This window comes from Carya illinoinensis, chromosome 11 (genome assembly GCF_018687715.1).
Source record: "Carya illinoinensis cultivar Pawnee chromosome 11, C.illinoinensisPawnee_v1, whole genome shotgun sequence".
NCBI classification, from domain to species: Eukaryota; Viridiplantae; Streptophyta; class Magnoliopsida; order Fagales; family Juglandaceae; genus Carya; species Carya illinoinensis.
The window spans coordinates 35,588,297-35,613,907 of record NC_056762.1 but is presented as its reverse complement, the minus strand read 5'-3'; the positions used below and the strand labels follow the sequence as shown (position 1 = coordinate 35,613,907).

At 32.6% G+C, this 25,611-nt stretch overlaps 2 protein-coding genes across 4 annotated transcripts; one reads left to right on the top strand and one right to left on the bottom strand.

Annotated features, from left to right (window-relative positions):
- Positions 1-14,138: 14,138 nt before the first annotated feature.
- On the top strand, positions 14,139-19,695 carry LOC122281338 (uncharacterized protein At5g41620). Its single transcript, XM_043092741.1, has 3 exons — positions 14,139-14,745; positions 17,121-17,246; positions 17,892-19,695. Exons 1-3 carry the CDS (start codon positions 14,359-14,361, stop codon positions 19,404-19,406), a joined length of 2,028 nt encoding a protein of 675 aa, XP_042948675.1. The 5' UTR covers positions 14,139-14,358; the 3' UTR covers positions 19,407-19,695.
- An 899-nt stretch (positions 19,696-20,594) lies between these two features.
- LOC122281340 lies at positions 20,595-22,658 on the bottom strand. 3 transcript variants are annotated; one of them, XM_043092743.1, is made up of 7 exons: positions 22,302-22,658; positions 22,033-22,202; positions 21,821-21,923; positions 21,547-21,663; positions 21,289-21,291; positions 21,022-21,145; positions 20,595-20,951 (listed from the first exon to the last, which is right to left on the bottom strand). In XM_043092743.1, the coding sequence occupies exons 1-7, from the start codon at positions 22,584-22,586 to the stop codon at positions 20,812-20,814; spliced, it is 942 nt and encodes a 313-aa protein (XP_042948677.1). In that variant the 5' UTR covers positions 22,587-22,658; the 3' UTR covers positions 20,595-20,811. The 3 variants fall into 3 exon arrangements, with proteins under 3 accessions (XP_042948677.1, XP_042948676.1, XP_042948678.1); XM_043092742.1 differs by having other exon boundaries at positions 21,289-21,459; positions 22,302-22,655; XM_043092744.1 differs by lacking the exon at positions 21,289-21,291.
- Between the last annotated feature and the right edge of the window lie 2,953 nt (positions 22,659-25,611).

The window sequence follows — 25,611 nt, the reverse complement described above, 5'->3', positions numbered from 1 at the left end:
CAAAAGTCCATTTGGCCCAATATCTCGCTGGAAGTCCATCCGGCCCAATATCTCGCCAGAAGTCCATCTGGCCCACGCCAAAAGTCCCATTTGGCCTCACAAACCATTATCCAATTTTAACCGTATGCACCATGACCTCCCCTAGGGGTCACCCGCACACCCTGGCTCCGGTGTCACACCGTAGAGTACCACCACGCATGTGACACCTAACGAGCGATGCCCAGTTCCGCGCCTCCCGCGCGTGCGTAGCCAAGCATCCTCTAGCCCTCGCCAGCAAAGGGCCACGGAGTCGGTGAGTAGGGCGATGCCCGGTTTCGCGCCCGGCGCGTTCGTAGCCAAGCATCCCCTAGCCCCGCTCTCGTCATCTCTCTCGACAACTCAGGGGACATCACTCAGTTTATTCCGCTCCCGAGTGACCAGAGGAGCTCCACCGAGATAATAACCCATCCCGGCTTGGGCTCGTGATACACACGCACCCGTAAAACCACTCACGCCAATACACAGGCTTTTCACACGTGAACAAAAACACACATGCATGCACCATGAAATGCCAAATCAAAGCATAATAAAAATAACCAACCAACATAATCAATTACACAGACAACTCCGTCCTCCATCCATCCGACTCCCGAAACTCCTCGGACTCAGTCCGGAATCAACAACCAACAACAGTAAAATATTTGAATGAGCAATATATATTAAAATCTGAAAATAGGGTTTGGAAAATACTTACAGCGCTATATGGCAATTTTAGAAAACAAGCGGCGTTGCAAACGGCGGAAAAACAGCAACGTCACAGTGAAAATTCACTGTGGCCGTGGGTCTGAAAAACCCACTTTTGAACGGGGACAAACTAGGACACGGGATTGATAGGGAATGGTCTAGAGGTGGTTGTGAAGCTATTGGAAGTGACGGACGGCCGTGGGTGGCGGCGGAATGGCCGGAAATGGCCGAAAATGGCAAATCGGAAAACAAGCTCGTGGGAGCTGCTCCGGTGGTCGTTGGAGGCCGGAAATGGGTGGGTTAGGACGGCAAGGGACCGGTGATGAAGTGGTGAAGAAATGGTGGCCGGAGGTGGAGCGACGGCGGCGGATTGGAGTGAAATCCGTGCGCCCTTTGGAAGCTTTTTCCGGCCAAATGGCCGGCCGGTTGGGGGTGGGTTTTGGAGGGGTGGTGCACCGGAGGGAGAGGAAGAGAATGAGACCGGTGGGGGTCCGGTTGGTGGCCGGACGGCGGCGGTAAGGTAGAGAGAAGGTGGCGCCGGCGTGAGGGAGAGGGAGGAGAGAGAGAGAGCTCGGGGGGGTCCGAATCGGGGAGAGAGGAGAGAGAAAAAGAAAAAGAAGAAAAAGAAAAGAAGGAAAAAGGAAAGAGAAGGGAAAAAGAAAAAGGGAAAAAGAGAAAAAAGGGAAAAAGATGTGAAAAGAGATGAGGTCCAATCCTCACTCCGGGAAAACGAAACAAACCGCCAAAAAGATTAAAACCACTAAACAGCTTAAAGAAATAAAACACAACCTCAAATAAATTAAATTAAATTAAAACCCAATTTTAAAAACGCAAATACATTAAAATAAAATAACTAGTATATTAATTAAATAAAAACAAATACTTCAGCGAAAATACACTTAAAAGCGGGTCATCACAGCAGGCTTGGTAATAAAAAATTCTCATTTCAAATTCAAAATTCTCATCTCATTATTACACATTTTCTAAATCTCCATATAAAATATAATAAATAATTCAACTTTTTCAAATTCCAATATAACTTTTTCAAATTCCAATACAATAATATTACTAAAATTAATATTTTAAACTCTCATCTTAAACTCAAAATTTTTATCTCTACCCCCTAAATGTCTAAACAGAAATCTCGGATCGTCTAAGAATCCTAGCTGGCATATATGCCTTCTTTTCTTTTTTTATACATCGGTGGTGTGTTTGCTTTAGCAACATTTAAGGGGTCATATTATATTTATTTATATATATATATATATATTATAATAAGAGGCTATCTAGTAGTAGCTATAGTAATAAAGTAACTTTTACACCATTGATAAACAGTACTGCTGCGGTAATAAACATCCCCCCAACCCCCCGGCCCCCTCCTCGCATCCTTGATGAAAAGCATCAATATTGTTTTTTCTCCTAGAAAGTGGTTATAAGCACTATTTTATCTTCGAATTATTGGCATTAATTGTTTTGCTTTCCGGATATTAAATCAATAAATATTAATAAGTAACGCTATAAAAATAAGTACACGTAAATTATCCTTCAACATTACAAGTAAATATTCTAGTATTTGAAGCTACGTATTAACAAAAAATGATATATAAGAAATTATGCTCAATTTTAGTTATAATTAGTTAAATATTTTGTTATGTGAATGTAAAATTTTATTAATCCATTTAACTCATATAATTCTATTCATCCGTTTAACTCATCATCAAATTTTTTAACAAAAGTTAAATGTTTTAGAATATTAAATAACATAAAATAGGGAGTAGAATTAAGCTTAAAGGTGTAATTGGTCTAATCTAGTTTTAGACAAAATCTAAGACCTAATCAGTAATACTGGTTTTATATTTTATAAAATTGATTACGCACCAATTATTTCTTTAAACTAATACTTTCGATTTTAGCAGTTCCGGTTCGGTTTTCTGAGTTTAATAAATTAAGTATATTAATATTACTAATGTATTTATCAAAAGAAATATGTTAAAAATTTATTAGGCAATAAAATGTATTTAATATATATATATATAAAGTGACTATCTAACGAAATTTTGTTGGTTTAATGGTTTTTGTTATTTTACCATTAAAATTAACGTCGTTAGTTACATGAATAAATTAAAATAGCTCTTTCTCTCTTCTTAAAAGTTCTTATTTTTTTAATCTCTCCCAATCACTTATGAATAAATTTCATAGTTACCAAAGTTCATGGAGCATACATTAATCCTGGAACCCATACATTGATGATTATTTATTTATGAGGTATATTAGATATATATATATATATTCTATTATATATATAAATTATATAACTATATATTCTATATTCTATTATATATATATATGATATTTTATATAAATTATAATTTATATTATATATAAATTTATATTGTGATTTAAACTTTCTATTCATTCCTTATATAAAGAAAGATAAATGTAAAATAATTAAGTTTAAATCTATTTACCAACTATATTTACGAATACAATTATTTCAATAAAATATTATTTATTTATCAATTTAAATTCATTATGAAACATTAAAATCAAATAATAATATCTTATAAAAACCTTAATATTTTATTTCTTTATAAAAATTATATCACTTTTTAAAAATAATATTTTTATTAAACTAAGAAAACGTGCTATATACGTTACTTTATTATTAATGGTTTATCTCCTGCGATACACAGTTTTGGTTCAAGGTTATTATTATTATTATTATTATTATTATTATTTTATTCACGTATTTGTTGTTTCCAACCATACCTAAGAGCACATGTAATAGTAAATAATAAGATTTTAATTTTAAATATTTTAAAACCAATTTAAGTCTATCTTACCATTTGATGCTAGAAATTATATATATATTTTTTCTAAAAGTATTACATTATTAATCAAAAAAGTTTCCTTGATAAAAAAAATATTAATTATTTAAAAATAATATTTTGGGCAAACGTCCTTTGTATATATTATATATATTATATTTAAAATATATGATCAAATTAATGTTAATTTTTAAGATTAAAATGTTATGTTATAAATTATAATATATTATTTCATATATAATTATATATAAAAAAGTATATATAATATAAAATATATTATATATAATATTAAAAATTAATAAAATATATATAATATGTGAACTGATCTAATTCAGTATTAGAAAACGTAAAACCGATTTGAGATTGATCAATAAATAACATTTTGAAATTTATACTCATAATTGAATACACTTTTTGTTTGTTATAAGTGGCGATTATTTAACAAAAGTTATTGTAATCACATGATTACTAAGTACAACTTTTTTATTGACTATACACACGCATTAAATTCATATCATGTAAGAGCATTTGTCATATTTAGAAAATATTGCAACACAGAGTTCACAAAGAAAATAGGTGATTCAACTTGGTGCAAACCTTGATCAACTCAAACTACAGCATCACAAAAAATTGAATGTAGTCTCAATTAATCCCATAAAAGAAGACATATAATGATCAATTATCCCCCAAACAAGCTAAGTAGTATTTTCGTGTGCTGAAAAAACATTTGCATTGTCTATTCTACTTTTGAAAAAAAAAATAAGACTTTAATTTGTTCATGTTACTCTACTCTATAAATTGTATTAAACTATGGTCTATTTTGAACAAATTTTTTTTTGTTTTATAATCTATCAAAACATATAATCATTATATTTCACTAACTTATCATTATCTAAAGATATTTCTTAAAATTTGATTATTCTAATTTTGTGTATTAAATTATATATTAATTAATTTTTTTTTTGTAAAAAATCATATTATTTTTATTAAAAAATTTGTCTCAGCTAATTAGATAAATGTCTTTACACTTACTCCGACTCAGTGTGTGTGTGTGTGTGTGTATATATATATATATATATATATATAAAATCAGTAAGCGCATGAACAAACTTTTTCAGCAAAAGCACTGAACCTTAGAGGAGGAGGCCCCTGAGCCCCTCCCTCCATTGATGCTTATTCTTTGAGACTACGTAGGCCTCTCTTCTCAGCAAATTAAAGAAAGAATAATGATAGATCACCAACTCGTGTACAATCTCTTCACAACATAACTAATAGATAATAATAAAAAGTAAATAAAAGGGACGAAACAGTATTATAAAGAATTAATTTCTAATTCTGAAATCTATTTTATATTTGTGAGCAGTAAACCGATGATAAATAAGTTGGAATGCCATCATTGTCCAAGAAAATGGGCTATAAATTTATCAGCACCTCCATCTCCATTAATTATGTTCGTAGCTTTTTCTCTAAGATTAGTCAGCAGCTAGAATATATAGGTTATTTCTAATATATAAATAGGTTTCCACTTCTTAAACTATATACATATATATATATATATATATATATGTAATTTTTGTAAGCTGACTTTCACTTTCGAGTTTGTGCTTTCTGAGAAAATCACCTTGCATTCATAGAGACTGGTTTGAATATTTAAATTTAAACTATTTTATCTCATATAATTATTATAAATATTATAAAATTTTATATAAAATATAATAAATAATTTAATTTTTTTAAAATTTAAAATAAAATTAATATTAAAATATTATATTATAATAATATTTTATTTAATATTTAATAAAATATCTTATTTCATTTCATTTAACTGCATGAATAATTAAACGGAAAGGGCAGTAGTGACAATGTGGCGAATCCTCTAAATATTATATTGTACATGAATGTGGCAGGACAACGCATAAATGACTTCAATATAAATACATATATTTATATAAATATATAAAAGAAATGATTGGGGCATCCAAAAAATGTAACCCTATTTTAAATCGAATTTTTTTAACTTAATAATTAAAGAAATATTTTTTAATAATTTTATGATTTTTTATTTTTAAAATCTTTAAAATAGGTTTAAAAATTTTGAGAAAAATAGAAAAAAAAAGTTTACACTATTAAGTTAAAAAAAAAAAAAAAGATGTAGAAATTTATGTACCCTAGCACCTCTCTCTCTCTCTCTCTCTCTCTCTCTCTCTCTCTCTATATATATATATATATATGTATATAATATGTCTATCTATATATTAAGGCCTTGATCTTTTCCTTTGGCACAGACTCATCCATACACTAAAATAATACCGAATAATTACAAACGCTACTTTAAAGTAGTGGAGTTAATCAATTGATGGAAGAACCTTTTTCCCCAAAAATAAGCAAGTGCGTCTTCCATTCTGAATAGAGTTGTATAACATTTATTAGGACTCATTTTCGATACTTTGACTATCTTAGACTTCTATGAATAATAATAGTAAAATAATTTATAAATAGTAGAGTAATAATTTGAGTTAAGAAGTTTTATTAAGTTTTAGAAAAGAAGAGAGAAAAGATTGAATAAAAATATTATAAAGTTAAAAGATTATTTGAATATAGTTTTTAATATTATTTTTGTTTTAAGTTTGAAAAAATTGTATTGATTTTTACATTTTGTTTTGAAATTTATAAAAATTATAATGATAAAATGAAAAGATCAAGAATTTGAAATTGAAAAGTGTTTTGCAAGAGTGATGTTTGGAAAGAAAATTAAAAAGTTTTGAGAAATTTTTATCTCATTTCATTATTCAATGAACACCTCTTATAATAATCATTTCTGTAACTGCTTAATGGAAAGCTCAAATCACATGTTCTATATTTTAAAATGATTAATCAATTATATAAGTAGAATCTTATTAAAACTTTATAAAGAGTAATAATTATTTATTTTCAGATAATATAGAATCTCATATATTATCTATTTCTATTCTTATTATATAAGGTATTACATTTTTAAGACGAAAGAGAAGAAAAAGAAATAGGTACATAAAAATAATTATATTATATTTATCAAATATTTAAAACTATATGAAAAATTAATCAGACGTAAATCTCTCATGAAAATAGTAATATAGTTGGTGCATGCATATTGTATAGCCTTTGGATGCATCTGGAGAAATGGAGGCGGGATTTGCTGATCCCTACCTTAAAAAAGCAGAAAGAAACCTTTAGCGTAGCTTGGCTTGCAAATGATTTACACGTAAGATGCCACACGCATTAGCACCTAACCACCATTTCATCTCCCACGAAGCCACGTTCCCAATCAGGACCGGGACAAAAGATATGGTCTTCTCATCCAGTGGTCGTGAGTCATCATTACACGCATTTTTAAGTGCTAGCTTTCTTTAATTTTCCGTGTTAGTTGAGAACTATGTTTTGACTCTGTATTTAACAAACGTTTTCTTTTGAATCATCATTGGGTTCTCTCTCTTTCAATTCTATCCTTGATTGGGCCATGTTTTTAAATCTACCATGGAATGGGAGGGGATGCCACGTTTTGTCCAAACAGTACGTTGTATACTTGAAAGTAAGTTAGCTAGCGAAGTTAGGTACAATATGAATATTACTATATTAAATATTATTCAATAATTATATTTAATACAGTAAAATCTATGCGATATGTCATATCTTTCATAATTGAAGGTGTTTAAATAAATAAAAATTGTAAAAAAAATCTTAATTTTAATAAAAATATTTTTTAAAGAAAATTATCATCATTCATTCATCAAAAAAACTTACATATATGATCAGATACATTTTGAGATGTCTTCATATCAAACGTGACATCATAAACCAAAACAATGAATCTGAAATTTTATTAGTACACTATTTCTTTTTGTAATTGGTCTGGTCTTCATTATTACTAATGCTCTCTATAGAAAAACGTCCAAAAGATAATATACTCTCTACCTAAACAAAGACTCAATCTCACTATTTATAAAAAAAGAAAACTCAACACCTACAAATAAATGTCCGAGAGACGATTTTTATTTTTATTTTTATCAATAATAACAATAGAACTTCATTCTTAAAGAAGAGACAATAAAGAATCCAACCCTACATAGTTACATGGCAGCATCTAAAAAAACTCTAGATTGAATAAATTCTAAACATGAATACCACCATTGCAACATATCATCAATAAAATAAGCATGTCTTGCAAGAGGATGAGCAGCTCATTCCCTTGATGACCAACATGGAGAACTTCAGATGAATTCAAACACCAAAAAAGGTTTTTAATCTCAATGATTACAGTCTCTTGCTTAGAAAAGTTAGCTTCACTGGAACAAATAGCTTCAACAATAATAAGCAAGTCACATTCCAAAATCAGATTCGACAAACCATTATGAAGTATTAACTGCAAACCTCTCAAAACTGCTAAAGCTTCAATATCATCAACTTTAAAAACCCCATGCTCCTTACAGCTTACAACCATCAAAACATCCACATGATCATCTCGTAAAATAACACCAATGGTAGTCGATGCGGATGAATGAAATAAAGCTCCATCAAAATTAAGCTTCCCCTTACCTTGAGTACGAGCTTTTCAAGAGAGCACCTTTTTCTTTATACAACACTACACGACATTTCTTTAGATGAAGATAACTCTCAACATACCCAAGGAAATTACCAATTAATTCAAAAAGACAACAATCAAAGTTCTGAAATTTTTTTAAATTCCTATATTTCCAAACACCCCATGAAATGGTAATAAATATAGGAACTAAATTAGGATCAAATTTCATCAATACCCAAACCAACTCTGAAAAGCTACCAGCCTGATGTAAATAATGTAGAATCTGTGGATAGCGGGCTGCCCAAGCCCCATGCACTACCGAACATCCACAAATAGCATGAAAAACATGTTCCTTCCATAGCTTACAATGAACACATCAAGCTGAATAAAAAAATTCCTTTTTTCAACAAATTGTGTTTTGTAGGTAAACTATCCTTACACGCCCCCATCCAAAGTTCTTCACTTTTCTAACTAGCTTTACATTCCATAAGTTTCCCCAAAACCAATTAGTTGCTTCTAAATGAGAGCTTTCAGTCCATCATTTAGTGAGAACAAGTTTAAAGCTAAATAATTCCCTAACTTTATAGAGTATGTCCCATTCTTATTGCCCAACCACATGATTCTGTCATCTTCCTGTCTGGATAGCAAAGGAAGGGAACATATAGAGATAACCACATTTGCAGGAAAAATTTAAAACACCAATTCCCTATTCCACAAGGATAAATTTTGCATTAATAAATAATCAATAGTGGTATGGGATTGAATGCTATGCTGAGGAGATTGAGGTAGCAGTTGAACATTCATTGGCAGCCACCTATCTAGCATGATACGGACTTTGTCACCCTTACCAACATTCCACATACAGCCAGAACACAAAATCTTCTTAAAAGCAAAAATGCTCCTCCAAACATAAGAGGACTTTCTTGGTGAACTAGCATGCAAAAAATTCACATTAGAAAAATACTTGGCTTTAAATACCATGACAACAAAGATTGAGGTTCTGTTAACAGCCTCTACCATTGTTTAGTACGTAGAGCCAAATTAAACATTTTCAGATTTTTAAAACTCATCCCTCTTCTTAAATTTTGAATCACACGTTTGCTTCCAATTCAACCAGTCCATCTTAAGTTTTGAATTTCTTTGTCCCTACCAAAAGCGAGCAAGCATAGCTTTCAACTCACCACAGACTCACTTGGGTAACAAAAAGCAGCTCATTGTATATATTGGTAATGCTTGAACCACTGCTTTGATAAAAATTTTCCTTTCGACTTGAGATAATAACTGTTCTTTCCACCCATGAACCTTACCCCACACATTTCCTTTCAAATATTGAAAAGTAGCACTTTTAGTCCTCCCAACAAATGAGGGAAGCCCCAAATACGAGAATGGTGATGTAATGAGAAACATTTCAAATTGCCATAATAGCTGAAATATCATCCTCTCTCACATTAGGGCTAAATAGTAACTCAGTTTTATCCAAATTCAATTGTTGCCTTGAAACAGATTCATAAGAGGCCAAAAGATGTCTCAAGGCCTTATTTTTAGCACAAGTGGCTTGGCAAAATAATAAATTATTATCTGCAAAATATAAATGATTAATAGTAAGTGCTCGAGAACATACCTTAGCACCCTTAATCATCCAATAATTATCAGCATACTTTAACAAAGATGATAGAGCTTTAGTGCATAAAACCAACAAGGTGATAAAGAATCACCGCAAACCACAGGAAGGCACAAAAGAAGAGGTAGGCACCCCATTCAACAGAATATGATACATGACTTCACTAGTCTTACCCATTGATGATGAAAACCAAGTTTCAACATAATTTGCTCTAAGAAACACCACTCTATTCTGTCATATATTTTACTCATGTCTAATTTTGCAAACATCACTCCCCTATGACCTCTTTTTCTATTCTTTATAGCATGGACAGATTCATATGCTACCAACATATTGTCTATTATTAAGCATTCTGGAACAAAGACACTTTGACAATCTGAGACTAGCTTTGGTAAGATGATTTTAAAGTTATTAACAATGACTTTAGCAATGATCTTATAAACCATATTATATAAGCTAATAGGCCTAAAACCCTTCATAGTTTCAAATTTTTTCTTTTTAGGAATAAGCACTTCAAAAGTCTCATTAAAATTTGTAGGAACATACCAATTACATAAACAACATAAAACAGATTTAGACACCAAATTTTTAACAATAGACTAATATTTAAAAAAAAATAAAGGAGACATACCATTAAGATCTGAGACTTTTTTTTTAAAATTTTAATTAATAATAAAAAAATAAAACAATAGTAAAATAGATGTAAAAAAATAGATTATAGTTTAAACTAATTTTAATAGATTTAGAAATTTGTGACGCCTCGCAAAAACAACTTATTGATCGGGAGTGAATAGTGCTTCCTCCAAAATTCGAAGAGGCAATTAGGGCATACACAGATCATAATTACTATTTACAAATTCTGAATTATTTGGAAAGCATGATCATCGATTCTTGCGATGCTGCACGACTGTCATGATCGAGGTACATACCCATGATCATGATCAATATCTCGTAATTCATTGGCACTGATGATATATATTGCTGTCTACAGAATATTGTCAGAATCATTGACCTTCTGACAATATGAGCTCAACTTTCATTGCCGACTACAAAACGTCGTCGCTTAAATTCTCATTGAATTTAACTATGTAAATGAAGGATCAGTTTCCACGTTAAATAATAGAAAAAAACTCACACCCGTTTCATGATATGGGTCGAGTTGTGAAAAATAAGAGCTCACGCTTACTTTGAACTTCATGCTACTAACTATTTACAAAGAGAAACGTTTAGTACATTGAGAGCTTATAAAAATAAATTTATAAATTAATTTGATTCATTATGTTTTATTGTAAAATATTTTTTATTATAAAATTAATTAAAAATGTAATATCAAATTGTAGTATTTTGTAGTAACGGTTCTTTTTCAGGCTCATAAAAACAAATATAATTACGGTCGTAAATATATAAATGCAATGTAAATATATTGAAATAAGTGAATAAATATGATACATATATGGAAATAAATTAATTTTTTAATAATAAATTATACTCTTTTTTAAAATAATTATATGAGGTTTGTATATTTTATAATTATACTGATCATTACTTAAAAAATAAAAAAAGAAAAAAAAGTAGATTGGATTTATGAGGCAACTAGACATGGTATAATTAGCCCAATTTGCAGATCCCACCGTCATGGACATGAACGGCTAAAGTGTCCTTATTTACTGCCTTCGAAGCCATAGAAAAATGGGCCCAGTGGATACCGCAAGCATTAGCCGGGCCCCTCCATGTTCCCGGCCCAGTTTTACTAACTCTATTTTCCCAGTCTTTGCGAGCCAGCCTGTTTTCATTATTTTGTAGACCTACAAGGCAGTGCAGGGAGATGGGGATCCATGTCTTTTCCTTTTTTTTTTTTTTTGAATGCTCGTTCTCTTGTCAGTTCATGACGGGGTATTAAATTATTAAAATATTTATCAATTATTTTATATCACATTGAGACAAGTGTAAATAATAATTATTAAAAAGAATCCTACTAGGAATATTAAAGATGGGTACTTAAAAGTAATTGTATATAAAGTTTTTATTTTTTAAAACTTGTGTGTATTTTAAAAAAATGCTTGAAATAATTTAAAAAAATAAAATTTTTCTTATTAAAAAGTAATGATCAGTAACATATTTTCATGTCACAGTGAGTTCTTCGAGTGTCGAACTCAATATAATTTGAAAAAAGAGAGAAAAAAACTAGAGAGTTGTCAATGCCGTGATAACTGCATGATTTGTAGTTAAAAAGGAATTTTTCCAGCTGGAAGCAATTGACCTAAATATGGCATAAAACAGTCAAAAATAGGGTCTTTTCAATATCAATGGAGCCCAGCGGAGGCAACCCTCAATATATATTCATTCTTTCTCCTTCTTCTTCTTCCAAAACACGAGATAGTGATTAATCATCGTCTATACAGAAGTTAAAAAAAAAAGGGGAAAAATATAGTTATAAGTATAATTATACATTAATCTGTATATTAATATGATGTGATTGATCAAAATGTAAATTTTATTAAAAATAGTGTTAATTTAAATTTTAAATATAAATAAATCAATATTGATATACAGTATGCAACTACGTTTGTATATAGCAAAATTCTAAAAAGGGCAACTCAAGCTTTTTGACCATATTGCTTGCACTGAGTTCCTCATCATTTGAGCCTTACTATTACTTGTTATTCCGTAAATTTACATATATACATATATATATATATATATACATATATATATATATATAATTTTATCCACGTATTTGAGGACTCGACTTATTTTTATGAATTTTTTTAAACTCGAATTTGAAATTTGAAATTTTAAAATTTTTATTATTTTTATAATTGATACGTCAGCAAGTATGCATAAAATTATTAGTGTAAATAACATTTTGGTTACTTATTTCCAAGATTCTAATATTGACTTAGAGCTAAACTACAAATGTCTTTTTTTTTTAAAACAAAACAAAAAACTTAAATTAATTAAAAAAACAACATATTTCAATATTAACGAAAGCACATTACTAATTTAAAAAAGTTTCATTTAGATTTAGAGTTGATCTCAATACATCTCATTTTATTTTATTTAATTATTATACTTTTTTTTAATTTTTATATAAAATATAATAAAAAATTTAATTTTTTAAATATTAAAATAATAATATTTTAATTATCTTTTAATTTTGATCTCAACTTACCGCCATAGCTCACCAAAATTGAGAAAGCTTTCATAAAATGAAAATGACAAGTTAGGTAGGAGTAGAGAGAGTCGTGTAAGTAACTTGAGTAAAATATGGTTTGAATAGTGAGATAAGATAATATAATTTTAAATAAAATATTATTAAAAATATTATTTTTTAATATTATAATTCTGAAAAAATTTAAATTATTTATTATATTATATATATATATATATATATTTTTTTAATAGCTATATAAAAATTATTACCATAAGAAGTGATTGGAATATTTTGACTGTACAAACGGCGATAGTGAAGGAAAAGTTAAAAATGTTCCTGACAGGTACTGTAAACGGCGAGTCGTCGTACTAGTCTACTACAGTGCTACACCCCTGGATCCAACGGTCCACGTATTGAAGCTCCAACACGGCACGGAAACTAATGGCAGGCAGATCAATATTTGTTTGTTTTTTTTTTTTTTTCAATTAATTGAGAATATAAATATTTACCTTAAAAATATTTATGATTTTAGTTATTATTTAAATGAAGTGATGAATTATGACAACAAAATGTCACATTGAAACGAAAACCCAAATTTGTCATACACTTAATTTTTGCCTTTATAATCTAAAGTTGTTTAGTGAGTAGTAGGTTACATTTAGATGATAGTCTATGGCCTTTAGGGATCAGATATGGCAATCAATCAAAAAAATATCACACGTTCGTGTCTTGTCGTCTACATGTCAGAATCCACCTTCTATTACTTATCTTTATTATTATTATTATATGAATATTGCTAATATAGTCACACACAATTTTGGTCACTAAATTTTAGTATTTATTCTTCAACGATCTCATTTTATTGTTCAATTTATGATTTTATAGTGTTTATGGGTGATAAAGAATAAAAAAATCTTTAAAAGAATATTAAGATATTAAAAAATAATATTTACAATAATAAAATACGTATGCACTATTTAATTTTTTTTAAAAATTAAATACGAAATTAATATAAAAAAAATTAATTTTTTAATAATAAATTTTACATTTTTAAAAATATTATACGATATTTACATACTTCACAACTATTTCGTTACTTTAAAATATTTTTGTTACAAGTGTCGGCGTATTTTATAAAAATAACTTCATAAATTATTAGCTAATAAAAATAATTTACAGTTATGTAAATTTATTTTTAAAGCCACCATTTATCTTTTGGCACCGGTGCTACCTATTTGGCGGGTGACGTGAGTAAATGCACGACGGGTAATCCAACAAATTCTCGCGATCTTCTTTGGCCATGGAGATCAACAACGCAGCTGGAGAAGAAGCAGTGAAGAAAAACCAATACACGCCATAACCAGAGTACGAGAATAGCAAAAGGCCAAAAACCCCTTCACAGAAAAAATAAACATAGTAAATAAAGAATGAGAGAGAAAGAACCATCTCGAGCGTAGAGAGAGAGAAAAAAATAATGGAAAGAGGTGAGAAAAGTGGGGAAGGGGGAGCGGAAAAGGAGGAAAATTTGGGAGAAAAGTTGAGAAGAGGGGTAGTATTGATAGGGAAAAGAGGGGGCCCATGTACTCCAGTGCGCTCTTGGAGACTTTGGGCTCCTCCTGCCCATGACACCATCATTAAGAGCTACCCTCCCTCTGCTAGAAAGCTTGCCGCGGCTCTCTGGGAGTTCCAGTACCTTTATTTTCCAACATCTAAAATGCACCGGGGCGTCAGTAATGGTGGTCCTCTTCCTGACTCCAGGCTGCGCCGCCACCAACACCGCCACTATAATAAGCCGAGCAAGGACAAGGGTCTTGACCTTTCCCACTTTTTGGCTGACAATTCTCCTAGTTCTCCTGACCAGGTATATTCTTTTTCTTCCCTAGGTTTGAAGTTTCTGCTTTAGTGATTCTGGTTGCTTAAGATTACCTTTCTCCCCCCTTCACACCTAGTTTTGTACTTGGGCGGGGGAGTCTTTGTTCTTCACGTCTTTGGCTCATTAATGATTATTGGAGTTTTGTGCCAGTCATAATTGCTTGTTAGAATGTCTCGTAATTATTAAATCTGTCATTTTCTTCTTCTTTGTATATATGCTTTACATCACGTATATTTTACTTGTTCAAAGCCTAGCGCCACTCTTTTATTCACAGATTAGTTTGTTCATCTTGGTGGACAGGTAAGTGTTAGGGTTTTGATGAGGAAAGTCTTATTTTCTTTCCTGGTTTCTTCGGTTATAGGGTGATAAAATTGTCATCGTGGGTTTATAGGATTCGAGTCCCTTATATTTTAGCCCACTGGTAAGATTGCCTGATTGATTTTTTTAGAAGAAAAACTAGCTCTCTCAAGCTATCAGATGTTGTATTTAAAACCCCGAACTACCAAAACTTACACCTAATGCCCCTAAACTCACAAAAGAAAATTTTGGTTATAAATGAATCTGTGCACTAATACACTCACCCATCCAACGTAATTGGTAAGAAAGTTAGACTTTAATGAAAATGATACTAATTTGAATTTTGAATATGAAGGCAGTAGATTGGTACGCAAATTAGCTTGTATATAGCAAAACTCAACTACAAAATATTGACTACACTCAAGTTTAATTCTGACCATTAAAATAGGTGACGTGACATAATTTTGATGGTCAGATCCTAAGAGGAAGCAGTATGTCAATTTTGATAGTTTGAGAATGCAAAGTGCATTGAAAATGTCACTTTAACGTGGTGGAAAGCCAATATCATCAAAATGTCTATATAGAAGATCAAATAAAAAAACATTATCCAAAAGCATGATAAAGAATACAACTGTTGTATTGTCGAAAAGGAAGTTCAAATCTATCGAGCACAAAGATTCCCATCAAATGCTGAGGAAACTGAGAATTGAAGAAAAAGAAGCAGTGGTACCAGCAGCAACAAGGTTAGCCCGTCCATTAGTTAACTCATTTCCTTCCCTATAAACATGAAAAATCTTGAGAAGGACACTTGAGAACAAAGCTGCAAAATATCATCCCACAACTCTTAGTATCTGCAACAGTGCTGAGTACCATTTTTGAGCCAATTTACAGCTGCTAATGAATCAGACTCCACAATTAAATCCTACTCATTCAGCTGATAATAGAGTAGTAGAGCATATTTAAAGCAGACAACTCATTATATATATTTGCTTCCTCACCCAAGAAACAGAAAAATTGAAAGAAAAAAAGAGAAAGAACTAGAATGGGACTGAATCACCTCTCCACAACCAGCAAAGCCTGGATTCCCTTTAGGTTCCCCATCCAAGTTCATCTTAAGCTTGCCAATGGGCAGAGGACGCCATTTAGCCAAAACAGGCTTCCTTGATCCTCCTGCCAGTTTTGGATTATAAAGCAAATTGAGAGCAATAGGCTTCAAGCTAGAAACAAGTTAACAGGCTTCAATAAGAAATTGAATTCCTGCAGCTAGTGAACAACCTTTCTGACAATGAAATCCACGTATCTAGTGGTCATCAAACCTGGCTGCATTTCTAACAAACCAGCATTCCCATAAAATGAGGGCCAGGGGTGGGACAAGCTTTGCAAGCAAGCTAACTTGATCAGAGCCAGTGAAGAAAACCCACCAAGAATAAATCAATACCTTCCAGCCATGTTAAACCAAGTGAGAGCAGCTATGTTCTTCATATTGATTACTTATAAAAAAAAATGTTCTTCATATTGATTCAACTTTAGAATATATTTTACATCTTGAAATCGGTTCACATCTGAAGACTGAAGCTAAGAAAATTGAAGTTTAATTTTGTGTCCGGAGATGATTTCTAATTTAACTAAATGAAGTTTTACTCTTACTAATATATCAACAAAAAAAAAAATTACTGTTACTAATTAAACTATGTATCTGGATTGATCCTTAATAATACATACAGCTTCTCCCAATTCGACCAGCTCTTCATGAGTTGGACTTCGGTAATGAAATCTGAATGTTTGAAAGTGTTACATAATTCTTCAACCCCGACTGTGCCACCATGTCTTTGGTCAACTCCATGGATAATCAAATAATAATATCTTTGTTGTTTAGTATGTCAACAATTCAAACTTTTTAAAACTGAGCTATGGTAGGGGTGTTTTATCTTTGTCATCTTGCACTACCAATTCTTGAACATACCTGGTCAACTCTGTGCATGTTATGGATACTTCCTATAGAGGATGGACCTCAAATGCCCAAGTTCTCTCTTCACAACTGATTGATATCTGATTACCCATGCCAGCCAGGGAGTGCAAGCAGTTTGAGGCGGCATATTGCTGCATCACTGATGCAACATCATCGAGCCATTGGAAGGAACAATCATACCTTGCAGCCTTTATCTCCCGCAAGTTATGGTAGTTCGATGGAGGTAAGCATCATGATCTTTTTGACATATTCAACTTAATGCTCTTTCCCTTTAATTTCAAGGGAAAAATAGGTGTTGTAAAAGGATTATTCCGTTATTATTTGAATATTGGTTTTTCTGGAGGCAATACTACTAAGCATCCAGAACAAGGCAGAGTGACTACGATATGTCCTACACAATTGATCAGGCACATAGCAGATTCACATATTTGTTCCCCTGAATGCTATATGAAAAAATATGGAGTCATGCATTTTCCTTGAAATATCAAGAACCCACACGTTTGCGTCACTGAAGGGAGCAAAAGATGTATCTGGGGAATGAAGTGATGCCAAACATACCCCTTGGGCTGTGAGTTTAAGTCGAATGACTTGTATTACATGTTTTTGATAAGTCAAATGGCTTCTGTTACCATACAGAGCTTTTAAGTTTTTCTAAATTGTATTATGAATATCAGTCAAGCGGATCTACACACAGTTGGCTTCCTAGGCATTACAGTATTCACAATGTGTACAGGATATGCTCTCTTCTTGATCGTCAGTCCCAGTACCATTGCCTTTTGTTGTTCAATGCCCCATAATTGCTTAACCTTCCACGATCGGTTTTCTCCACTGTAACTTTTTTGTTGGTTCACATTCCTTTCTCTTGCAGGTGGCACCTTACAACCCTGCAGTCACTCCTAGCAGTTCATTGGATTTTAAGGGAAGGGAAGGTGAATCACAGTATAATCTTAAAACATCTACTGAACTGCTCAAAGTGTTAAATCGGATCTGGAGCTTGGAAGAACAGCATGTGTCTAATATGTCATTTATAAAAGCATTGAAAATGGAGCTGGACCAATCCCGTCTCAAAATCAAAGAGTTGATGCGAGATAGGCAAGCTGGTCGACATGAGATGGATGATTTGATGAAGCAAATTGCAGAAGATAAGCTAGTTAGGAAGAGTAAGGAACAGGAAAGGATCCATGCTGCAGTTCAGTCCGTGAGAGATGAGCTAGAAGATGAGAGGAAGTTAAGGAAAAGATCAGAGAGTCTTCATAGAAAGTTGGCTCGGGAGCTTTCTGAGGTGAAATCTTCTATTTCTACTGCTCTCAAAGAGCTGGAAAGAGAGAAAAAATCTAGGACATTATTGGAACACCTCTGTGACGAGTTTGCTTGGGAAATTAAAGGCTATGAACAAGAGGTGCATGCTTTAAAACAGAAATCAGACAAGGATTGGGCTGGAAGGGCTGACCGTGATCGTCTCATTCTCCATCTATCTGAATCATGGCTTGATGAACGAATGCAGATGCAACTAGAAGCTCAACATGGCTTTACAGAAAAGAAATCAATAGTGGACAAGTTAAGCGTTGAAATAGAAACCTTTCTTCAAGCTAAACGCCTTGATAACTCTAAGAGGGAAAATCCACTTCCAAGGGATCGTCGCAAGTCACTTGAATCTGTCCCTTTGAATGAGGCTCTGAGCGCACCTCAGGACCTGGGTGATGAAGAAGATTCTTTAGGCAGTGATTCACATTGTTTTGAGCTGAACAAGCCAAGCAAAAATGAATTAAAAACACATGAGGATGAAGCTTTAGTTGGTCATATTGATGAAGCAGTGAAATCAAATGAAATGAAGAAAAAACACCTCTCTTATGAACGGTTACAAAACCGTACTCCATCCAGCTTGCAAGTTAAGTTTGAAGAACAGATGGCTTGGGCTATGTCATGTAATGGAAATAAAAACTCCCTGGAAGTGGATTCAGAACAAGGTAGAACTACAGAAGGGAAGCCAATTGATGTAAGCATATTGCAAAAGTCTGAACTTTGCGAAGCCGCTCAAGACAACAGTTACCAAAATAGAAATAAACCCGATGAAAGTCATGAGACAAATCCAAATTTCATGGTTGATAACCTAATAAGAAGTCAACTCTCATTGTTGGATGGTGGGAACTTGAATATTGACAGTACTTATGGTGAGGCTTCTTGCAGTAACTCTGGATGGAGGAATCAGGCAAGTCCAGTACGACAATGGATGGAAAAACTTGCATCTCCTGATCTTGAAGCCCCCGAGCCTTCTTCAAAATTGCCTCCGGGCTTAAAGGAGAACACTTTGAAAGCAAAGCTTCTTGAAGCAAGGTCAAAGGGTCCACGTGCACGTTTAAAAACTTTCAAACTCTTCTCGTAGGTTTCCAAGATATACTCACCGGCTTAATGGTTTGAAAGGTTCTAAAGCTTCCTATTTGGGAGTATGGGATTGGATGGGTCTGCCTCGGTGGTTGGGAATTTGTGAATATTGGCTACTATACTTTTTCTGATTTTGAGTCTCACCTTGTTATTGATCATAGTTCCGTCTTCTCTGTTGTAGTTTTGTAATTCAAGTCTGTATAGGAGTGTAATGTTACTATAGAGCTACATGTCAGAATTTCCAGACCCATTACAAATTTGAGTAATTACTTTCAAACTTTATTCACTCATCCCTGGTAGTGATCACTTATAGCTATGTCCCTCGTTTACACGGCATAACTTTATATGGAAAGTGTTTGTCATTGGTACATTTGGTGGACGTGCTCCTGAAACTATTGCAAATGCTTTCCAAATACTTCCCACGTGTTTGGATATCCGGGATCATAAACCAAAAGACTTTAATAATTGTTGTTTTGTACAAAACATTGTTCAGCAAGGCTACATCTTAAGCATATTGACAAGCATTTGAATGCAATTTTTATGTTCAGATTCAACAGAAAAGGCTCAGAAGCTCAAGTTGGTTGGCATTTGTAGAAAAATGAAGTGGGGTTTGGATTTAGGAGTGGTTGGCAACTTGAACGAAGTACATTTACCTCTTTACATTCTACCTCTTTACATTCAGGCGGTGGAAGCTAGTGCGAAGATGTGAATTGTGAGGTGCGTGAAATTGTGCACTGGTGGGATGGAAACTTTGGCAGTATGCAGGAAAATCGAGGAAGGGAAGGTGCCTCCAGAGGGCTCATGGCAGCGAGGAATCAGTGAGGTCTTTTCGTGTAGAGAGAGAGAGAGAGAGAGAGAGAGAGAGAGAGTCGAGGCGTATAGAATCTGATTGGAAAAACTAGCGTGTAAAACTTTCAAAAGTAATCTGATTGGTTATGCTTTTGATTTATCACTGTCAATCATTCACGGATGTGGTACAAAATTGTTTTGGCTTCTTTTCTAGTCTCGAAATGTAAGTTCTAGTTGGGATAACCACTTCATAAGCTTATAAATTTGATAGAAATGCTTCGCCTCCACCAAGGTTGAACATTTTAGCTGGTATTTCATTTTCACAGCAACCACGTCCACAGAAGAATACCCTTTCGCTTCCATAATCCACAGTGACCGACATAAAAATAACATGACGAAATTGATGATAATAGGAGCTGAACTGGACGGTCCCTTCAAATATAAGATCCCTGGAAAGGTAGTGCCCTTGGTCTCACTCTACAGGTACATTCATCTTAATTTTTGGTAATCATCATTCAGGATCTCAAGGTTATCTGTATTTAGCACATCTAAAGGCCACATGTTAGACCTCAGTGAACCAGTTGAAGGGGCTTAAGAAATAAGTTCATCTAAGAGCTTTATTGAGGCATCTTGAACTCTTTTGCTGACATAATGAATACATGAGAAACTTCCTCTTCCTTTGGATTCCCCTCAATAATTGATAGTGTTTGTTCATCCAGATCAATTACAGCCGTACATAGTGTATAAAGTGTTGGACCTGAGAATATGGCATAAAGAGTAGTCAAGAGAGTATCCAGCAAAGGTATTCAAATATTCTTCACACTTACCTGTCATGTAGATGGGGTACTTTGGATCGTCTGTATCTCCAAGAACTGACAGCAATTCTTTTCTTGATCTTTTTGGTAGCAGAGCTGCTCTGTTTTGCCTGCTTATGGAATTCTCATCTTGTACCTTTATACACAAGCCATGATTCAAATTTTCAATCAAAGTGTAATTTGATCCACTAAAACTCATTGTTTAGTTGTAGTGGTGAGCATATGGTTAGGTTGGTGAGTTTAGAGGCATGGATTGATGCATCCACTTTATATATATACCTGCTGAACAGGAAGATGGAGATACATATTAGCATGGAAAAATGGTGTTGCTCCAATCTCTCTGATGGAAATCCGATTCCTTGATGTGGTCTCAACATTTAGAATCTTACGAGTTTTTAATTCAATCAGATTATAACTATGTCCCACAGAAACTTCTGAAGAATGAATTCTCTGTAAGAGACAAGCCATGATATAAACCTTCCATAATTGAACATGAACCACAACATCTATGAGAAGATAAAGGCGATAACATCTTACAGTTAATGCATCATCAATGTCTGATGCTTCGAGGAGATCGCGGGAAACAAAGTTCCGTCCAATGCCACCGGCTATAATCTCCTCTTGAGTTGGGGGTACTGAATTTAATGTAAATGCCTGAAATTTATCGAAGTATTTACATATATATGATCAAGGTATGATGAAAGTGGTCAAATCTGACTCAGATAAAGTTAAAACACTCTGCAGACTATAGTAGTTCACATTATAAGAAATCAGTCTCAAACATGTTCTCAATGAATAAAGGAATGTTTACCAATCCATGACTGTTGAATCCAAAGGCACAGCTTGGGAGCTCTCCTGCATATGTGTAAGCAACGAAAGACAGTCCATTTGCAAGCGTACCTTTTATCAAATAGCTGGAGACCCAGAAAATAAATGTTACAAATTGCGGAAATCACTCATTTTACAGACTCAACTAAGCTTGTTTGAAGCCTAAAATATATGATGGAACATAGTAAACAATACGTGTGGCCAACTAGAGCAAAATTTGCGTCCTCGTTGTGTACTGCCAGGGCCAATGAATCACTAACGATAAGAACATCAGAGCAATCATCTACAGTATCAGCAATATTGGACATTATTGAAGTCTTTGGAAGAAAGGGAACAATCTCTTTCCTGAAGTTGATTAGTATAAGCTGCACATGGACATGAACAACCACAATGCATTTAATATACATTTACAGTTGGATAACCAAACTAAAACTGTTGTATTAGTTTGAAAGTCGTGTAATTACATCCAGAACAGGCACTCCGCTTCCCTCAGCTGTCCCAAGGAGCTCATCCCAATATTTTGGAAACTTCTTTCGATTATTGTCAGTGAGTGCTTTGAGAAGTGGTTGTGCTTGTTGGGTTTGGGCAAAAGGTAGAAGTTGGTCCCGTAGAACGAGGTCTCCGGCCAATCTACTCCGTATTTGACTAGAAAACCTCTGGCCTATCAACATTCCCATCTGGTAAGCATCTCCACAGGGCCCAACTTCAAACATCTCTAGCAATTTCGCTCCCAAAACCGAGCTCCCCATCTCAAGTTTCTCTACGTGGATGAATACGGTACCAATAAAGGTCGCACACTGAGCCCAAAAAAAAAAAAAAAAGGTTTTGTTATAATATGCTCTAAATACTCATTTTATAAAAAATAGTGAAACTTTACCTTAAAAAGCCAAGGAAAAGTAAAAAAAAAACAACAACAGAGATATCACAAAATCTAATTCCATTGCAACTCAACTACAAATTACTTAACAGCATAAAAACTTGTTTAGTCCTACTATTGGTTATGATTCTATAATTTGATGGGTTGGAAAGCGTTCATCCTAAAGGAATGGTATAATATGGCCTACAAGTGACATGAGATCAAGGTTCTCTTTATCAACTGAGAATTTAAGGAAAAATCTAGTTGCAATTTTTAGGGCATGTTTATTGTTTGATATTCATTTGGTTGTCAATGATTTGGTTGATATTCATTTAGGGCATGTTTTGATGCTTAAAGAATTTTAAATTTTTGTGAATAATAATGAAGTGGTTTGAATGAAAATTTTTTATTGAGTTTTAGGCAATAAGAGAGAAAAACATGAATAAAAATATTTTTTAAAATAAGTACTAAATTGGAGTTTGTGAAAGGGAATAGATGAAGTTAAAAATTTGTTTGAATATAATTTTTTAATTTTATTTTTGTTTTTAAGTTTATAAAAATTGTATTGAAATTTGTAAAAGTTATATTAATTTTTGTGTTTAAGCAGTGATTAGATGACAAATTTACAATTTGAAGTAGTAAAGTATTTTATATTTGATAGGTGTTTAGAAATGAAATTGTGAGAAATTTTAAGAATGTTGGAAATGTTTGCTTAGAAAATTAAAGGCTATGAGCAAGAGGCGCATGCTTTAAAACAAAAACTTGACTAGGATTGGGCCGGAAGGGCTGACCGTGATTGTCTGATTCTCTATCTATCTAAACCATGGCTTGATAAATGAATGCAGACGCAACAAGCTCAACACAGTTTTCACAGAAAAGGAAAAAAAAAAAAAAATCAACAGTGGACAGTATATTTTGTTTGGAAGAATTATTGAGACATTTGATGTTGGAGGATTATTGTATCTAAGTTTAATATTTTGTGGATTTCGAGTTAAAGGTTTCACCCCCGAGAATGGGAAGTGACAAAATCACTGCCTAAAGAATCTTCTTCATCACCCAGGTCCAAAGATGCACTCAAAGCCTCATTCAAAGGAACCGATTCAAGTGACTTGCGACGATCACTTGTAAGTGGATTTTTCATACTCTTAGGTCTTGTTACGACACAAAATTCTTATTCTCAAACATCACTCAAATATAAATTTTTTTTTTTTTAATTTAAAAACTTCAATTTTTTTTCCTAATTATTATTCAAACATAAAAATTAACACAATTTTTACAAACTTCAAGACAAAAGTAATATTTAAAACAATTATATTCAAACAGGTTTATAACTTAATAATATTTTTATTCAATTTTTTTTTCCCAAAACCTAATAAAAAAATATTTACTTAAACCATTTCACTACTATTTATAAAATTTCGAGATACCTCAATTGTCTAAACATGCCCTTAGAGTTATCTAGGTATTTATCTTGAAAAAGGCTATTTCAACTTTGTTTATCCAAAATATCTCATCTCATCTTATTATTACAACTTTCACAAAATTTCATACAAAATATAATAAACAATTCAAAATTTTCAAATCCCAAAACAACACTAACATTAGAAAATTATATTATAACAATATTTTATTCAACTTTAAAAAAATATCTAATCTCATCTCATTTAATCTCATTTGTATAACCAAACGGAGCGGTTATACAAATGAGATGAGACTTTTTTTAAAAATTGAATAAAATATTGTTATAATATAATTTTTTAATGTTAGTTTTGTTTGAGGATTTGAAAATTTTGAATTGTTTATTATATTTTATGTAGAAATTTGTAAAAGTTGTAACAATGAGATGAGATGAGATATTTTAGATAAACAAACGACACCTAAACTTCCAAACAGAATATACTAAACACTAAAAAAATTTATCTTAACTCAAACTAATCCACTTATGCCACCTAGCACTTATCTCACATTTTCCTTGTAATCTTATCACGTGCCATCTATTCCAAATGTTACAACTATCAAATATTTGAAAAAACAAATGGAGGAGATAAAGAGGTGAGTTTATCGACTCAATAAGCAATGAACCTATGCTAGTGCATAAATATAAGCTAGATGCAGAAAGTATAAACAAATAATTATAAAAAATAACGGTTATATTTTCATAAACATTTCTTTTTCAATAATAATATATACAAAAGATCTTAGGTAGTACAAGCGTACTGAAACAACATCAAAAACAAAAACAAAGGTCATGTTTAATTCTTGTGGCAGGGTTTTGCATATCTACAGTTGGCTATGTAGAACACAAAGCACTATTTTATAACCAATGTGAGTGCACTTAAAACATAGGCCACTATTTTATCCCGTGGTAGGCCAGAGACTACTATTATAGCTTGTAGCAAGGCTAGAGGCCATTATTATATCCCGGACAAGGCCAAAAATCATAGGCCACTGCTATATCCCATGGCAGGGCCAAAAATCAAAGGCCACTATTATATCCCATGATGGGCCAGAAATCATAGCAGAATAAGATCTTATACATTAGGGTTTTTCAAATACAATGCAATAACTGAAATAGTATACTAAACAGATAACATCATAAAAGAATAATGCTACTCAACCCCTCATGTATGCCACTCAAACGGACCACTTGAGGTGGCTGATTTAAAAACTCAAGTACATGTCTTGCCAATTGTATAATTGATTGTAAAAAAGAAAAGAGAGAGAGAGAAGAAATGAAACCGAAACTCCCCCCTCGTTTCTCCAACCTTTCTCCATCGTTTGAACCAACTCCCCCTTCATTTTCCAGGCAACTTGCCCCTCATCCATTCCTTTCTCCGAACAACTCGATCCTTTTTGAAACCATTATGAATCAAAAATAAAAAATTTGAAAGGACCTTTCTGTGAAACACTCTGTCTTG

What these genes read in the sequence shown, in the direction of transcription:
- LOC122281338 (XM_043092741.1), top strand. Translation starts at nt 14,359, where the DNA reads ATGGAAAGAGGTGAGAAAAGTGGGGAAGGGGGAGCGGAAAAGGAGGAA. An exon ending in CTCCTAGTTCTCCTGACCAG is followed by an intron (nt 14,746 to 17,120) that starts GTATATTCTTTT and finishes TACCCATGCCAG; the next exon opens with CCAGGGAGTGCAAGCAGTTT. An exon ending in GTTATGGTAGTTCGATGGAG is followed by an intron (nt 17,247 to 17,891) that starts GTAAGCATCATG and finishes TTTCTCTTGCAG; the next exon opens with GTGGCACCTTACAACCCTGC.
- LOC122281340 (XM_043092742.1), bottom strand. Translation starts at nt 22,586, where the DNA reads ATGGGGAGCTCGGTTTTGGGAGCGAAATTGCTAGAGATGTTTGAAGTT. An exon ending in TTTGCTCTAGTTGGCCACAC is followed by an intron (nt 21,924 to 22,032) that starts GTATTGTTTACT and finishes CTGGGTCTCCAG; the next exon opens with CTATTTGATAAAAGGTACGC. An exon ending in GATTCAACAGTCATGGATTG is followed by an intron (nt 21,664 to 21,820) that starts GTAAACATTCCT and finishes GATAAATTTCAG; the next exon opens with GCATTTACATTAAATTCAGT.